At 42.9% G+C, this 19,500-nt stretch overlaps 2 protein-coding genes across 2 annotated transcripts in view; one reads left to right on the plus strand and one right to left on the minus strand.

Moving 5' to 3' along the window:
• Positions 1-11,764, minus strand: part of LOC147019635 (5'-3' exoribonuclease 2-like) — a 24,319-nt gene extending 12,555 nt beyond the window's left edge. The window contains exons 1-3 of the mRNA XM_085894195.1: positions 11,624-11,764; positions 2,052-2,155; positions 107-186 (exon numbers count right to left, since the gene is read on the minus strand). Of these exons, the coding sequence (XP_085750321.1) occupies positions 107-186; positions 2,052-2,129 (158 nt within the window). The 5' untranslated portion in view covers positions 2,130-2,155; positions 11,624-11,764. The remainder of the gene's footprint in view (positions 1-106; positions 187-2,051; positions 2,156-11,623) is intronic.
• Positions 1-19,500, plus strand: part of LOC147019634 (5'-3' exoribonuclease 2-like) — a 164,248-nt gene that overhangs the window by 134,766 nt on the left and 9,982 nt on the right. The gene's annotated exons all lie outside the window — the stretch shown is intronic.

Consider the following 19,500-nt stretch of genomic DNA (forward strand, 5'->3'; position numbering starts at 1 on the left):
GTCATGAATAAGAATTCACCAAACAAAGGAGGCCACACTGGCTAACCAAATCAGGAAGGTCACCCAATAATATTGCTTGTAAATTTATTTCCCACTGATGACTTACTTATTGGGCACCATTGGAGCTTCATCCAACTTCACAGTTCCTGCAATGCCATCGCACAGCTTTGGAGTCAGCTCAACTGCCTGGTGAACAAAAACAAACAGCTCAAAATTCCCAATCAAAGAAATGCTTCCAAAAATTCAACTTTACAATTCAACTACGGCACACATCATACGACGACAAAATCCTTCAACCATTACTTTGTGATTTTAATTTTTGCCATTTTCATTTCCTCCACCACCAAATGTGTATGGAGGTTATATTTTCACCCGTCTGTCTGTCTGTGAGCAGGACTTCTCAAAAAGTTGGATGGATTCGGACGAACCTTGGTGGACAGGTTGTGTGTGTAACGAGGACAAATAGATTCGATTTTGGTGAAGATACTGATAATATAATTTTGTAAGTGATTCTTCACCATTGTGAGATCGGGGCAAAAACGATAAATAGCATGAGATTCAAAATGTTGTGGACAGATTATAACAAAACTTGGTGAATGAGTTGGATAGGTGACAAGAACAAGCCGATTTGATTTTGGTTGAGGTCCAGATGCAGATTTGGTCTAACAGTGGGATACAAAACATCAACTGTTTAGCTGAGCAGAGGTGTACGCTCTACCGAGTGCCGTTCTTGTTGTTAATGCGTTTTACAAACCCAAAAATTTAAAAGGCACCTGGTTGTATGCCATTCAGCTTCTCTCAAAATAAAAATGAAAGTAACCATTGTTCTGTGAAAGACCTCGTCAGTTGTGCCTTCAGTATGAAAACTGTAAAGCAAAAGGAAATTGTGTTTCAGGCATGAAAAATGGTTGTAGTTGGGAAGATCCACATTAAAAAAAGAGAAGGCACCACGGATGATTATGGCTGCCCAGCAGGAAGCTATGTCGGAGGACCTGAGTTTTGCCCACAGGGCAGATATACCAGCAGATGGTGCCTTCATTTCTCAAAGCTGGGTGCTTTATTGGTTTTTTTTTTTTTTTAAAACGTGTGGAATCAGGTTTTAGATGTTTTTTGTCATAGAACGGAATGAAAACATGACAAAGCCAGGCTAAAAGGAGGGAAACTAAAAACCAAACTACAAAAATTGAATATTTTCACCTTTTATACCAAGTTGTATTCTTGTAAAGAAAATGATACTGTCAAGCATCAAATGGAACTTGAACGAATTTCCCAGTAATTCATATGTTTGCAGCCATATCCTGTCTAGAATTTGCTGACAAAAAAAAAAATTGGTTCAGAAATAGATAAATAAGAGTTAATGTCTTTGAAAATCAAGTTGTTTCCCTTTTCATTTTGGGACCATCAAAGCAAAAAACCCCCCCCCAAAAAAACCCCGCAAAAATGATGCAATTATGAAGCAACCAATAATTTGCAAATACAGGTGTTGAGGCTAAGCCTGGTGTTGGCTTAGTGGTTAGGGTGGTGGCTTGGGATCCAAGGGTCCTGAGTTCAAGCCCCATTGGCTGCTGAATTAACACCAGGGGGTTGACTCAGCCTGTCATCCTTCCGAGGTCGGTGAAATGAGTACCAGTGTACTGGGCCGGTTTATACCCCGGTTAAAATAGGTGTACCATATCCCTGTGTGTCGTAAGAGGCGACCAGGGTTGGCGTCAGGAAGGGCATCCGGCCATAAAACATTGCCTCAAGAAAAAGCCAACCCCTGCACAGCAGGGAAAAATGGCTGTAAAAACGGTCTTTTTTTTTTTTTAGGTGTTGAGGCTCATTGAAGAGTGCAAAAACACAGGTCAAAGGGTCAACAGACAAAGTAGGTCAAAGGGGAAACAAGTGAAGAAGAATGCACACATTCACCACAGCAGAGAAAAGGAGACACAGACGATTCAGGCGTAGCAAAGAGCAAATGCTGGAGCAAACATCAAACTTTCATGCAAAGAGTAGTAAACAATGAAGTCTTCAGCAAGTCAACTTAAGGCATGTTCTGCTTCAAGGAATACCTCGTCATCAGAGGATCCACACTCATAGAGGCCCAGGAGGAAGTCACAGAGTGGGTGAGGCTCTCCAACAAACAGCATGTCACTGCCAATGCTGTTTCTCAACACTGTGTAAAGACAGACCAATTTCACAGAAAAGTATAAAGCACAGCATTAACGCAAGGAAAAGCTGTCTAAACGAGTGAATATCAAAAAATTGATTTACGGTTGTGATGTAACCAAGTTTGAATGTAAAATGTATATTCAGATTTTGTCTCATGCATATTCATGTTCCACTCGTTTCTTGCCACGTGCGCATTTATGCTCCGCCCATGCGTGGCGTTGGAGAGACTCTTTCCCGGTCTGGCAGGTCATGTGGTTTTATGGAAAAGCAAGTTTTTTTTTTTTTTCTTTTTCTTTTTTTCGGGCACTCTTGTGGTGTTGTAAATAAAGGAAAATCTATTTAAATCTCGGCAAGTGCTGGCTAAGCTGCCTGGAGCATTCTTATTCAAGAATCTGGATAAGTAGGCCGTTCCAGAATAATGGTATATAACGTGCTTGGCCTTGGAGGTATTTGTCCTCATTGGATTTACAATGTCACGTGCTCTTCCATGAACAGAAATATTGAATAAACTTTTTTAAAAATTTAAATCTATTAAAATACATGGACTAAGAAAATTATAATACAGTACACGACCCTCATGGACTATTTTATGCCATGGAGTAACATTGATGAGTTCTCAAGGTGTATAAAATATTCCAATGGCTCAGCGTCCCAAACAGCCTCTGACAGTCTCACCCCGCACCGACCGTCTCATGGTGGGATTGTTTTCCCTAACGGGTGTAGAGGTGAAAGGCGAATCACTGGCATCTGAAAACCAGTTGCTTCAGGCAGATGGGGCTCGTTAGCCTTGGTCGGCAGATCATCTCATCTAGGAGAAGGAAACTTAATCAAAATCCACCGCTGCCTTGCGGTTCAGGTTTTGAAACTAAAGGCTTCGGGTTTAACGGGTTAAAGGAAGCAATCCTTTTTCAATGAGGTGGTCTTTGCATTCGTTAATCCATAGGTCACCCTTGGGCAAGGTGTACTATCCCATTATAGCTATCCATTCAGCATTACGTGAAGCCCCGGGAGCAGGTGGTGGATGGTCATGCAGGCAGCTGATACATATTGCCAGGAATGGCTGCATGGCCTTGATGCTCAGCAGAGGATTCTTTGATGGAGAACAATGGCTGGGATCACCGGTCTAGTATATACACTGCCTGGAAGAAGGCAATGGCAAACCACCTATGTACATGCGAAGAAAACAATCATGATCAGAAATCTGAGATATAAAGCTATGGTTCCAGATGATGACCCGCTCCACCCCCACCCCCAACGTTTGAAAGCACTCAAATGGCTACTGGGGAAGAACAAAGTGTTATGACGAGTAGGAATGGCCGTTATTACGGGACTGGATCAAAACCGCAAGGAAACACAGTCGCTGAGGTCACCAGAACTGAAGGTCGAACTATGAGCTTCTCAAAAGTTCACAAAATTTGAACATGGAATGCAATGCAAATTAATCAGGGAATAAAGGTTCAATGTAATAGAGAGAGAGAGATGAAGAGGACAATAATTGAAATATTGTGGAAAAGTGAACTTAGATAGACTGGTTTGGGGGCAGCTTGAATCCGACGATTACAAAGTGTTATTTTCTGATCACAAAAGCTGTATTAGAAATGGAGTGGCATGATTTACAATAAGAAGACAGCAGAGTCAGGATTGGGATAGAACCTCGTCAATGATCACTGAGACTAAAAGGATATGCAGTGAACACCACCATCATTCAGATATATGTGCTCCAACTTCTGCAGCAGATGAAGAAAATGTGGAGGAATTGGTAAAATAAGTGCCGGAAGGTGATGTTTTAGTTATTATGGGAGAATGGAATGCAAAAATTGGAGAAGCTGGAGCACCAGGGATTGCAGGAAAGCACGGACTTGGTATCCAAAGTGAGCCAGGGGAGGGAATGCTCGAGTTCTCTGTGCAGAATGAGCTCACAAATGCAAACACATGGTTCAAGCAATCCAAGTGTAGACTGTACAAATGGACTTCACCTGTTGGGCAATATACAAATCAGCTTGACTATATTCTAATCAATAAAAGATGGAGAAGAGAAGCCTGTGGAAAAATAAAATATATATATATATATATATATATATATATATATATATATATATATATATATATATATATATATAACAATGAATAAATAAATTAAAAACATGACTTTTAAAGCATATATAAACAAGAAAAAGAGCAGAGATTACAGACCCTCACCAGGACTTCTTTTGTGTGGTGTCTGTGTACTGCTGTGTTACATAATTAATGAGACATAATTAGAACTGCCACGTTATAACTGCTGGCAGTGATGACCGGGTACCAATACGCCATGCGTTAATGAAACCCCGCTTTGATCGGACACCTGACCCTGACCCATGACGTTTTATAAAATTACTATTCAATTTAATTTGGAATGGGATTAAAATATATTCAATTCAAATCAAATTGGTACAGTCCTGCTTTGCAATAATCAGAAGGAACCCAAACAAGCAAAACGCAAAGATGAAATCATCAGGAGGAACCAGGATAGGATTCACATTTCAGCTGTTACTCCTCTACCCTCAAACCCATCCAGGCACAGCCAAGTGAACCTTATTCAGAAAAAACAAAAACAAAAGAACACATCAATAATTAAATAATTCAGGCTGCCAGACCATGCGTCCGATCAAGGTGAAATTTAAAACATGCACTCCCCATCACTACGAGATCATAAATGTGAAGTTTCACATAAATTGATTAAGCAGTTCTAGAGAAAACATTATTAATATAGGAACAGGATCTTTACCAAAATTGAATCAATTCATCCGAGTCACAAACCTAAGCCTGGTGCTGGCTTTGTGGTTCGGGTGGCGGCTTGGGATTCTAGGGTCCTGAGTTCAAGCCCCGTTGGCCACTGAATTACAATACACCAGGAGGTTGACTCAGCCTGTCATCCTTCCGAGGTCAGAAAAATGAGTACCAGTGTACTGGTAAGGGGAACACTGCATCAGCGGCATAGCCACGTCCCAACCAATGATGCAACCAGCAGCCACAGGCTGCACTCGATATATCTATATATATATATATATATATATATATATATATATATATATATATATATATATATATATCTATATATATATATCTATATATATATATCTATATATCTATATATATATCTATATATATATATATATCTATATATCTATATATCTATATATCTATATATCTATATATCTATATATCTATATATATATATATCTATATATCTATATATATATATATATATCTATATATATATATATATCTATATATATATCTATATATCTATATATATATATATATCTATATATATATCTATATATATATCTATATATATATATATATATATATATATATATCTATATATATATATATATATATATATATATATATATATATATATATATATATATAGAGAGAGAGAGAGAGATAGAGATAGAGATAGAGATAGAGATAGAGATATAGAGACAAACCTAAGCACCTATCCACCAAGTTTCGTCCAAATCCGTCCATAAGTTTCTGAGATGTCCTGTTCACAGACAGACAGGTGTGCAAACAACCTCCGTCCACCTTTGTGGCAGAGGTAACAATATGCAATAAAAGTTTAAAACCCCTTTGAAGAGCTGGACTTTGTTGACAGATTGCCAGACTAATTCTGGCAAGAGATTGCAGGCATTGTTAAAGAAGAGGCAAAAAACATCAGCACAAGGCTAAATGGCTTTCAGAAGAGGCAATAAATATTGGAGACAGAAGAAGAGATGAACATCAAAAGTGCATTAAGAGAGGACATCAAGAGGCTAAATGCCGATTTCCGATGACAAGTGAGGAAAAACAAAGAGTTCAGTGGCATGCCATAGGGACAGAAAGTGACAAGAGAGCGGGAAGAACAAGAGATCTTTTTTTTTATAAAGATCAGTGATCACGGGAAAGCTCGTCGAGCATCGGGGTCCTTAAGAGTACAACAGGAAAATATCTGACAGAAGAAACAGGTGGAAGAATGACGGAAAATTTTGTCGATTTCTGAGAAGAGCAACGTCTTCAGATTGGAAGACAATCACATGAATATTACGGAAAATTTAATCTTCCTGGGTTCTAAGATTGAAGTGAGAGGAGAATGTGGAGGAGAAATTAAGACCGTTAGCATTAGAGAGAACAGAAATGTCAGGATTGACAAAGATCTGGAAGGACAAAGATGGGACAATACGAACCAAGCGGAGGCTCGTGAATGCTCTGGTATTTTCAGTTGTAATGTATGGATGCGAGTCGTGGACAGTGAAAGAGAAAGAAAGGAAGAAGATGGATGGTTTTGAAATGTGTTGTTGGAGACCACTGTGAAGAATTCCAATGGCTGCAAGACGAAACAAAGAAAAAGAATGTTCGAAGAAATTAGACCACCATGAACGTAAGAAGTGATGATGTGAGAACAAACTGCCATACTTTGGACACATCATGTGTTAAGAAAACAAAAGTTGAGAGTAGTCAACCATGCCAGGTATGGTTGTGGAAAGAAGAGTAAGAGGCAGACAATGTATATGCCTGATGGATGGGGTAAAAGCTGCAACCAAGCTGTCTCTGCCAGAGCTTCGGAAAGCAGTGCAGGACAGGGATGTTTGGAGAAATTCAATCATGAATGTCACCACAAGTAGGACACAATGTGACGGAATAAGATAACTTAGATTATTATAATACAGTTGAACCTCTTTTATCAAGAATGGTCGGGACCAATGTTTTTCTGGACAAACAATATTTTCAGTTGATACATACATGGGGAGCATGCGCCACAGTGCATCGCAGCGTCCCCTTTCCGCCAGTATTCCAGGGGCCTCTGTCTGGCCATCCTCGAAGCAGATGCGTGGCCTATCCCCATCTCTTCAAGATCTGACATTCCAGGCACTCTTTTGAAGGGACTGCCTCAGGTTAACCTGAGGAGACCGCTGTCTGGTGGATGACACCTCAGCACCACCCAGAGATCTTTTTAAGAGAAATATTTTAAGATATATGTAAATGGTTTACACCTCAGTGTGTTTTGTGGAATGAAGTGTTTTGTGGTGTCTGGAGGACAAATCTTGCTACCAACCTCCTAGGGAAGGTAACCAACTGCAGGACGACATCCACAGATGCAGTTGGCACCATATATGGATGGCCACTGGCTCACGAAGAGCTCCTCCGCCTTTTGACAGATTTTATATTTAATCTTGCTGGGTGTCCATATCCATACACCCTCCACACCAGGGGGACCTGGTGGGAGGAGCCGGTTTAGTCACCGACACTCAACCACGAACAGGTGAGTATGGGTTTACATGTTACCCGTAGCATGTCACAGATCTGATTTGGCCTGATCTGACAATTAGGTTTGGGAGCCATCGTATCGGCTGGGCTGTTTTGCACCATCTATTAGCGTGGACTACAGGCACATGCCACTATGCCCAACATATTTTCAGTTAAAATAAGTTATTAATTTAAAAACAATTTGTTTTATTGGATGTCGTTGTATTCCATTATTCCCTAACCCAAACTACAATAGTTCACGCTAACCCTAACAACCCTAACCCTCCCCCCTCATTCTCTGTGTATTGTACTTGGACTCGCCTTATGCAGCCAGCAGGCACCATGTTGGATGTGAAATAAACAAGTGAAAAGCAGTTAAATCTGTTTGTATACGTTTTGTTGTGAACGTTACATAAAACCAGAGTTGGTGTCAAAGTCACCCAATGCTTGCCTGTTTATACTGTTGTGGTTGACGAAATTCGCAAACCACCATTCAGGTCCCTTAGGTGAGATATCTCTAAGTATATGTGTAGTTAGGCCCAAACCCGTTGTTTAGAGGGAATAAATGTCATTCATTCGGGCTGCGACCCTTCTAGATAGCCGTTTTTCTTTTACTATCTTTATTTTGGACCAGCCGCCATTACTACCATTACTACCACCACCAACCACGTCTCAACAGCCATCACACAACAACCACCAGCCGCAACGCCGCTTCACAACAACAACAACAACGCCAACAGCCACGACCTTTACCGTCACAACTCGCCCTCGCAACCATCGCATCACCGCCATTTCCGCGCCGCTTGTGGGCACCGATACTGGACTCGTGCAGGGCGCGCACCGAGCAGGGGTGCGAAAACACCAGCTTTTCCGAAGCAATCGGATCAAAAACGACTCACGCCCACTTCTGTTCCGTCCTATCAGTGAGCATGGGGCGATTTGGCCCCGCCTCCAGGTGCGTCGGAGTAATATCGCTATATGCAGATTCATGGATCAAAAAGCATTCACGCCCACTTTTCCTCTGTCCAATGGGGAGCCAGCCGGAGGTGAAGGGTCAGAGGTAAAGGGTCAAAGGTGAAGGAGCGAAGCCCCGGGGGCTATAAAGGGCCGCGTTCGCTCGCCAAACAGTCGGTTCGGAGTTGAGTTGGGAAGAGCCAGTCAAGAAAGGAGTCGGAGAAGGCAGTTGGACGGAGCTGTGGAGAGTTGGAGAGGTGGCGGCGGCGAAGGCAGTCGAGGGGGTGCTCGTGTCAGAGTCGGGGAGCTGCGGAGAGGAGAGGCCGGCAACGCGACCGAGGTCGTGGTGGAGACGCTCGTCGCGGGACCCAAGCCAGGGAGATATCCTCCTTCCCCCGAGCATCAACAACCCCCTCTTGTTTCCCCCCGCGCTGAGATAGTGCGAGAAGGGGGCCCCGTTCCCACCCCATTCCAGACACTGTCCGCGAGGCCCGCGGAGTCGGGGCGCCACCGCCATTTTACGGCTCATCATCAGACGGGTAGGCCCGACGCGGTCTCGGCCCCAGGCCCGTCTGCCCCCATCATCCTTGAGGGTGGTCTTTTTCTTTTGCTTTGAGTATATGTGTTGTCGGCGCCGTCTGTGAAGTAAAACTGTATAAGTGTTGCCGTGTGCTCGGTAGTCGGTGTTAGATCTGCATTGTGTTTTGCTTTTACATTTGCTTTTTGTGCATTATTGTGTGTTTCTTCTTCTTTTACATTTGCTTTTGGTGTATAATTGTATATGTGTGCTATCCGTGTGCCATCGCGAAATAAATGTGCTTTATGTTGAACTGTTTTTCCCGTTTCGCTTCGTCTTTTCCTTTATTGAATCTCCATCTTACTTCACGTAAAGGGTTGGTCGTGGGCTAAAACGCCCGATAATTAATTGAACCGTCGAGGTTGACGATAACACCGCTCGGTTATCCCGATAGTACGGAACGGGTCGCTTAAAGTGGCCCGTGTCCGAAGTCGACCTGCGGCGAGGTGCGATCGCCCGGTCTACCCTCCGTGTGGGTACTTAGGTAGGTCGAATTTGGCGAGCAACCCTATCCCACGCGGGGGGCCGATTGGCACGATCGTGGTGAGGCCGAAAGGCCCACCCGTGACTAGTTCCCGGCGTTAGTCCGAGAGGGTCACGACGGGATTGTCCGTCCGGTGGGCGACGTGCCGCGATTCGAGTTACGTGGCCGTTCGCACGCCGGCGGGCGCGAATCCGCAACAATACATTTATCGTTTTTAAAAGACTAGTCTAATAATTAATATTTTTTATAAAGCATTGCAGTGAAGTCTGATCCAAATAATTTTAAAGCAAGATATGTATTTGTATATTGTAATCAGTAACAAGAGCACAAGTGAGCACAATATACGCCCGAACAAGAAGGTATATACAGAATTGTGCTACTTCATGGAAAACAGCATCCTGGTTGCCATGGCAACCACTTTAAATGACGAACGTATGTCGCGACACACCATCTCCACAGTCTGTACCGATGTACCAAATATGAAACATGAAAGTTGAAAACTTTGGGAGTTAGAGTGCGGACAGGAACGGACGGACGGATGGACGACCAGTATCACAAAATACGCCCCGATACATATATATATATATATATATATATATATATATATGTATATATATATATATATATATATATATATATATATATGTATATATATATGTATATATATATATGTATATATATATATATATATATATATATATATATATATATATATATATATATATATATATATATATATATGTTTATATATCGGGCGTATAAAAAATAGTGTGGTAGATAAAAACATTAGAAAGGAAAAAATAACGCACCAAAAACTTGAACATTTTCACGCTCACACTGACGCCAGGGGTATCACTGTAGCTCTCTGTTCTTCGAACAGGCGAGCTAAAAACTACAGGAAGGTGTCACATATTTGAAAATGATGTGAATGTTGGTTATACAATCCTACCTTAGGAGATGATAAACCCCCTCCATCACCAACCCTCATCTCTGTCTATTTGGACTCGCCATATGCAGCACCATGCGTGGTAATGGCTTAATGGTTAGGGTGGTGGGCTTGGGATCCTAGGATCTTGAGTTCAAATCCCCCTCAGCTGTTGAATTAATACCAGGCGGGGTTGACTCTGCCTGTCATCCTTCCGAGGTCGGCAAAATGAGTTCCCGCTTGCTGGGACACTGTCAGAGTGGCCACCCGCCCAGGATTATGTCCAATAACCAAAGAGACTGCTTCAGCAGCACCAACCCTCTGCAAAGAGTATGGTCCCAATGGATGGATGGATATGCAGCCACTGAGAACGATGTGTAGGCCGTGTGTGAGAACGGATGTGATATCACACACAAAACAAACGGCAACGAACACAGCCCCGATTGCACAAACAAAAAAAGAAAGACAAAATCGATTAGAACGATGCTCTTCGACGTTGCGACGTCGACTGATTTGCCTCCGCCCACATTATTACATCATTATACATACTTGTACCAAGTTTGATTTAGAACAAAGGGAAAGATGTTGATGCTCAGCAGAGCTTGGACTGGAAGACTATTACGACACTACAATAATCATGGCATATGTAACCTGTGCCAAATGTGTGAAATACAATCACATCCTGTGATTGCACCACAAAAAAAGAATAAACACCAAAACCTAGTTGACATGATCAACGTTTTCATTTCACTCGTGTTTTATAACTTCACACAATTTCAGTTCAAAAAGCTGAACTGAAGTTTCGTACATCCAATGTTACTATTATGTGGTATAGACAGGCTGTAACACCATGTTGATCATATTACCAGTGCATGGTGAGGGCTTTCCCAGTGAGAATGGGAGCAATCAGTATACCTAATCACACTTCCACGCCAGTCATATTGCATTACAAATGGTTTACACAAATCCACACACACACACACACACACACAGACACAGACACAGACACAGACACAGACACAGACACAGACACAGACACAGACACAGACACAGACACAGACACAGACACAGACACAGACACAGACACAGACACAGACACAGACACAGACACAGACACAGACACAGACACAGACACAGACACACACACACACACACACACACACACACACACACACACACACACACACACACACGGAAATTTCTCATAGCTGTGGAAACCAAAAATACCTGCAAAGGAGTAAAAAACACGAGCTATACTCACCCTCATGTGGCTCAAGATCTGGATACACCTTCTCAAGCGCAGCCCTAAGTCTCTCTTCATCCACAAACGGCAGCAAAGCAACTCCTGGATCACATGCACACCCAAGAAGTTAAATATGTCTTACTCCATCATCAAATAAAAATACAAATAGCATTAAAACAACATAAGTGCAAGTATTCTTGCCAAAAACTAAATAAATTCAGAAACTTAAAATTTCGATTTGTGGCAAAAAAGATTCTTCAGAAATACTTCTGGAAGAAAAATATTTTGCAATTGAAAAGTTCTCCAAATATATTTTTGCCTCGTATTAAATACAAAAGGATTCTTGGTGGCGTCAAAACAACTGATGAATACAGGTCAGTTGGACCTTCGCTCTTTTGGCTTGTGAAGCAATTTTTTTTCTTTCTTTGTAGACACAGTCAAGGTTCGTAGAAGAGCAAGAATAAGTACACTGAACGGATCAGGACAAAAGAAACAGTTGAGGAGGGGGATGTGGGGGGGACACCAACAGCAGAGTTGAAGGACAAGATACAGGGAGGCTTGCTTGACCAATGGGTCTGGGGAGGAATGGGTTGGATTTTAAAAAAGTGCACATTCTTTAAAAATGTACCAAATGTGACCTGCAGTGACAAAACAAGTTGAAAGTACCCACTCCCCCACCCAAAAAAATCATCACTTAATACAATCTACATTTTATAAATCTGCAGAAAATAAGCCTTAATAGTTGTGTGCACATCGGGTCGTGCGTGACACATTAATGCCAACCTGACGTGCAACAAACTAACTGTTCAACAACTGCCTCACTACCCGTCATAAATCATAGGAAGAACAATGTTCGTGAAGATGTTTGGAAATAAACGTTACACGGACAAAGTAAAAATGTTTCAGTCTGGAAAAAAAAAATAAAAAAAAAATATGAAAACAGTCATTTCTGATGACTTAGCAATTCTCCAGGACTGGAGTAAAAAAGCTCCATGTGTCATTTGACACGTTGGATGGCGGATCACAAATGACCGAATGTCATTTTCAAGCATTTCAGACAATTCACGAACCATTTCATTTCGCATTCCATTAAGACTTTAGTTCATGGTTAGAAAATATCCCAACAGTGAATAGGGACACACAGGAACCTGGCACACATCCATCCATAAATAATTAATACAATTATCAATAAACTGGTTGACTACTTGTGCAGGCTATAAATGCATAATCTCAGTGAATAATCCCAAGCAAATATATATATATATATATATATATATATATATATATACATATATATATATATATATATATATATATATATATATATATATATATATATATATATATATATATACATATATATATATATATATATATATTTATATATATATATATATATATATATATTTATGCCTGGTGTTGGCGTAGTGGTTAGGGTAGCGGCTTGGGATCCAAAAGGTCCTGAGTTCAAGCCCCGTTGGCCGCTTGAATTAATACACACCAGGAGGTTGACTCAGCCTGTCATCCTTCCGAGGTCAGCGAAGTGAGTACCAGTGTACTGGGCCCGGTGTATGCCCCGGTTAGAATAGGTGTACCATATCCCCGTGTTGTAAAAGGTGACCAGGGTTGCGTCAGGAAGGGCATCCGGCGTAAAACCTGTGCCAAATCATTATGCGGATCATAACAGATGATCCGCTGTGGCGACCCCTAACGGGAGCAGCTGAAAGAAGAAGAAATATATATATATATATATATATATATATATATATATATATATATATATATATATATATATATATATATATATATATATATATATATATATATATATATATATATATATATAGCACTGTACTGTGCAAAAGTCTTAGGCCAACTTGGAAATATTGTCACTTGACAGATTTTGATAAATAAAAAGTGTTATAAGGATCATGTTTTATTAAAGAAATACAAATGAATCGTATTTTACATCATCAATGCATGAAATTAACATTTTGGCGTCACCATATTTTTCATAAAAAAACAACATATCCGTTTTGAAATGCTTTCCTGCAATTTCTGGAGAAATTCCATTGGGAGGTTGTGACATGCATCCTGCAATGTTTCCGATATATAATTAGTCTTTTGATATTAGTTATTTTTTTTCCTGTCAAAATAATCTGACAGCTTCTATGATGTTAAAAAGTCTTCGTCTACCACATTTTAAAAACCCATTTGTAGTTTCTCTTGCAGGTAATATAAACCCACACCTTGCTCAAGATATCAAACGTCATGAGACTCAAAATAATAGTTTTACACCAAGAAGGCCATTCCCAGAGAGAACTATCCTACAAAACAGGCATTTCCAGAAGTGGTATTCAAGCAACAATACAGAAGCATAATGAGAAGTCAGAGATAGAAAACATTTTGGAAGCATGGAAGGTCAAAAATTAATATATATTTTTAAACCAGCAAAACAAAGGAGCAAAACTTAAACACAAGTTCCTTAAGAAATAGAAAATGAAATTCAATTCCTGAACTGATACAAGGACTGGCACAGGCATTAGGGGTCCAAGTACACTCAGCCACTGTCAGAAGATCTCTCATCAAAAGTGCTCTCCATGGGTGAGTTGCTATCAAAAAGCCCTTTCTGCTTAAAGGTTACAAAGCCAGGATACTGAAATATGCCACACACAGACACACACACAGAGACACAGAGACACAGAGACACAGAGACACAGAGACACAGAGACACAGACACACAGACACACAGACACACAGACACACAGACACACAGACACACAGACACAGACACAAAATCAGTTAGGATGCAAATCAGTGGGGAAAGGTACTTTGAAATGACGAGTCAAAATAGGACACTTTTGGAAGAAGAGAAATACAGTGTGTCAGAAGGGTTGGTGAGAAGTATATGGATTTGTGTCCAAGCCTGTGAAACATGGTGGAGATTTGGTTCAGGCTTGGGGATGTATTTCCACTGCTGGCATTTGTGATTCGGTGAGAATTGAATGAACAATTAATGCTGACAAGTACTAGCAGATCTAATCCACCACGGCATCCCATCAGGAAGGAGGCCAATTGGTGATAACTGTTTTCCAACATGATAATGACCCTCAACGTACTGCAAATATCGTCACAACGTATTTTCAAAGATCAGCCAGGAACTCTTCATCCCACCTCCTTAAATCTACCTCCTCCTAACTCCTTCCCTGGTATACCCTCTCCTTACCCCTCCCATCCTAGCATTTCTCCACTGTCCTCTGTCTCACAAACAGTTCCCCTTCTGATATCCCAAACTGTATGGTTTTCAAATCTCACACTCTCATTCAGAACACTGCTCAATATCTCGATCACACTCAATATCTCTATCACTATACCACTACCTAGTACAGTCCCATCCTCTCCCTCTCCCCACCGCTCCCTTCTGTCTCCTCCTCCATGACCATGCCTACTCTCATCGTCTCCCCTCCCTCTCAATTCAGCCTCCTCCTCCCTCTTCAAAGCAAACTTCACTCCCCCCCCCCCAAGCTTCTCACTCACCATTCTCAAAAGCACCCCCACACCTTTCTCCCTCACTTCTCCCCAAGTATCACCCCATTTGCCCCTCCCCTTCAAATCTCGCTCCCCACTCCAACTTTTCAAAGCTGCCTCCCCCTCAAGTCTCATCACACCTTCTCCTCTATTTTTGCCCCCCAACCCCAATCTCCACAATACCTCTACCCATTCTTATCCTTCCCCTCTCCCCACTCCTCCCTTCTCCCTCCTCCCCCATGGCAGTGCCTGCTCTCATCATATTCCCCTCTCCCTCAAAGCTATCCTCTCACTCCTTCCTCACAAATCAACCGCCACCTCCTTCTTCAAAGCAAACTTCTCACTCTTCCCCCTCACCTTTATCAAAAGCTCCCCCCTCACCTTTCTCCCCCTCATCCCTCCCCTTCAAATCCTGCCCCTCACTTCCCCTTCTCAAAGCTGCCCCCCCAACAAAGCCTCCTCCTTCCCCCAACCTCTCTCTTCCAATCTCCCCCTTCCCTTTGCCCCCTGTATTACTACCAACTACTACTCATTCCTTCACCACCTAGCCCTTTGTCCTCCCCATCTGACCCTCTATACCCTAGCTCTTCTACAATCCATCATCCACTGTCAACAGCTCTATCTCAACCCCTCCTCCCTCACACAAAGCCTCCTCCCCTCCTTCTTCCTTCACAGTGTGGACCTCAAACATCCAGAGCCTTTGCTCTAACCTGACGGATCATTCCATACAGGTTGCCTCTGACAAACCAGACATAATCTGCTTAACAGAAACTTTCCTCTTTCAAGACGTCTCTTGACTCCTTAGTTTCTCTCCATGGTTACTCCCTCCTCCGGTATGATAGAACTGAGCCTTGTCCTGGCGGTGGAGTTGCTCTCTTCATCAAAAACTTCATTCCTCACTCTCCATGATGCACTGCCCTCACTCCCCCAGGCATATCTCTGGCTATGGCTTCCCCTCTGCTCCCACCTCTTCTTTATATGCGAGTTGTACCATCCACCAGTGATGATTCCATTTACATCTCACTCGCCGAAAACATGGACCAACTTCTATCCACTCATCCAAACACGCTGTTCCTCATATGTGGTGACTTAATTTGCCATCATGCCAGTTGGCTGAGTGTGGATACCTCTCTCACCTGCCGTGGCACTTCAGCAAAGGACTTCTGTGACTCATTGGGACCGACATAATCTATCAACTTCCTGACCCAGATCTCAGCCAACAGTACTACATCTCTTCTGGATTTGTTATTGACCAATTCCAGAGAAAATGTCTGCTGTTCTTCTTCTGCTCCAATGGGTTCATCTGACCATATGCTTGTTAAAGCAGTCCTCTCTCTGTTGTCGCTGTTATTAGAGAACCACCTCAGCGCTGACGAGTCTGGCACTTCACTCAAGCCGACTGGCAGGGTCTTCAAGCAGCCATCAAACTTCAAGACTGGTCTCCCATTTCTACTTTCTCCAACATCAGCTCATCCTGGGAATTCTTTCAAAGAAACATGCTCTCCCTCATGCACAGATTTCATCCCATCTCATCTTCAGTTGTCCGACCCTTCCTCCCACCCATAGAACACTGAAGCTTGCAGTGAGGCAGTTGTCCTGAAACAACTTGCCTGCACCTCATGGAAGGCGAATCCGACTGAAGGCAATCTCAGTTCCTTCCACAAAGCTCGGAAGAAGAATGCATCTACACTGAGGCGGGCCACAAAACATCTTTCTCATCTCAAGTCTGAACTCTCAAACCTGTCTCCCTCCTCCAAATCCTGGTGGCATCTAGTTAAGTCTGTTTCTGGTGTATGGTCCCCCTCCATTACCTCAAATGGCTGACAGCTGACACTGCACGTGAAAAGGCTGAATGCCTAAACCCCGTGTTTGCTTCGAATGTTGTGTCCCAAACCCATTGCTTTCTGTACCCACCTTTACCCAGTCACACCAAGCGGTTCCTGAAATCTGTGTCCTTTTCTCCTGACAAGGTGGAGAGTTTGCTGTCAAACCTCAACTCAGATTCCACAACCGGTCCAGATGGCATCAGCCCTCATGTTCTAAAACCTGGTCTGCTGCACCTTGCTCACCCTCTCTCTGTTCTATTCACCCTCTCATTTTGTCAAGGTCATCCACCACGGTCTCAACAAGAGAAATGTGGAAGGGCAAATGGTGGTAGAGTTTGCAAAAAGAATGGAAATGGCAGTGGTAAACACGTATTTCAAGAAGAAGGAGGAACACAGGGTGACATACAAGAGTGGAGGAAAGTGCACACAGGTGGATTACATCTTAAGTAGGAGATGCAACCTGAAAGAGATTAGTGACTGTAAGGTTGTGGCAGGGGAGAGTGTAGCTCGACAGCATCGATTGGTGGTCTGTAGGATGACTTTAGAGGTGAGGTTGAGGAAGAGAGTGAGGGCTGAACCAAGGACCAGATGGTGGAAGCTGAAGGAGGAAGACTGTTGCGTGAAATTTAGGGAGGAGGTGAGACAGGCGTTGGATGGTGGTAAAGATGGGTGGGATGATTGGGCAACGACAGCAGAAGTTGTGAGGGAGATAGCTAGGAAGGTACTTGGTGTGACATCTGGACAGAGGAAGGAAGATAAGGAGACTTGGTGGTGGAATGAGGAAGTACAGGAAAGTATAAGGAAGAAGGGGTTGGCTAAAAAGAAGTGGGATAGTCAGAGAGATGAAGAAAGTCGGCAGGAGTACAAGGAGTGGCGTCGAAAAGCAAAAAGAGAAGTGGCTAAGGCCAAGGAAAAGGCATATGACGAGCTGTATGAGAAGTTGGATACAAAAGAAGGGGAAAAGGATTTGTACCGATTGGCAAGACAGAGGGACCGAGCTGGGAAGGATGTGCTGCAGGTTCGGGTGATAAAGGACGCAAATGGGAATGTGCTGACGAGCGAGGAGAGTGTGTTGAGAAGGTGGATGGAGTACTTTGAGGAGCTGATGAATGAAGAAAATGAGAGAGAGAAGGTTGGAAGAGGTGGAGATCGTGAATCTGGAAGTGGGGTGGATCAGTAAGGATGAAGTGAGGACTGCTATGAAGAAGATGAAAAGTGGAAAGGCGGTTGGCCCAGATGGAATACCAGTGGAGGCATGGAAGTGCTTAGGAGAGATGGCAGTGGGGTTGTTAACCAGATTGTTTAATAAAGTCTTGGAAAGTGAGAGGATGCCGGAGGAGTGGAGATTAAGTGTACTGATTCCGATTTTCAAGAATAAGGGTGATGTGCAGAGCTGTGGAAATTACAGGGGGATAAAGTTGTTAAGCCACACCATGAAGTTGTGGGAAAGAGTAGTGGAAGCTCGGTTGAGAGGAGAGGTGACGATCTGTGAGCAGCAATATGGGTTTATGCCAGGAAAGAGCACCACTGATGCGATGTTTGCTTTGAGAATGTTGATGGAGAAGTATAGGAAGGCCAGAAAGAGTTACATTGTGTGTTTGTGGATTTAGAGAAAGCTTATGATAGGGTGCCAAGAGAGGAGTTGTGGCATTGTATGAGGAAGTCGGGAGTGTGGGAGAAGTATGTGAGGATCGTGCAGGATATGTATGAGGACAGTGTGACAGCGGTGAGGTGTGCGGTAGGAATGACGGACCGGTTTAAGGTTAAAGTGGGATTGCACCAAGGATCGACTCTGAGCCCTTTCCTGTTTGCAATGGTGATGGACAGGTTGACGGACGAGATCAGACTGGAGTCTCCATGGACCATGATGTTCGCGGATGACATCATGATCTGTAGGGAGAGTAGGGAGCAGGCTGAATCGAGCCTTGAGAGGTGGAGGTACGCACTGGAGAGAAGGGAATGTTAGTCAGTAGGAGAAAGACGGAGTACATGTGCGTAAATGAGAGGGAGGGTGGTGGTATGGTGCGGTTGCAAGGAGTTGAGGTGGGGAAGGTGGATTGGTTTAAATACTTGGGATCAACTGTCCAAAGTAACGGAGAGTGTGGGAGAGAAGTGAAAAGAGAGTGCAGGCAGGATGGAGTGGGTGGAGAAGAGTTGCAGGAGTGATTTGTGACAGAAGGGTAGCTGCAAGAGTGAAGGGGAAAGTATACAAGACGGTAGTGAGACCAGCTATGTTGTATGGTTTGGAGGCGGTGGCGCTAACAAAAAGACAGGAAGCAGAGCTGGAGGTGGCAGAGTTAAAGATGCTGCGATTCTCGTTGGGAGTGACGAGGATGGATAGGATAAGAAATGAGTGTATTAGAGGGACAGCGCAGGTAGGACGGTTTGGAGACAAAGTGAGAGAGGCGAGATTGCGATGGTTTGGACATGTGCACAGGAGGGAAACGGAGTATATCGGGAGAAGGATGTTGAAGATGGAGCCGCCAGGCAGGAGGAGAAGAGGAAGGCCAAAGAAGAGGTTCATGGATGCGGTGAGGGCGG

This window comes from Eptatretus burgeri, chromosome 9, assembly GCF_056783735.1.
Source record: "Eptatretus burgeri isolate ZD-2024b chromosome 9, Ebu_testis_v1, whole genome shotgun sequence".
Taxonomy (NCBI): domain Eukaryota; kingdom Metazoa; phylum Chordata; class Myxini; order Myxiniformes; family Myxinidae; genus Eptatretus; species Eptatretus burgeri.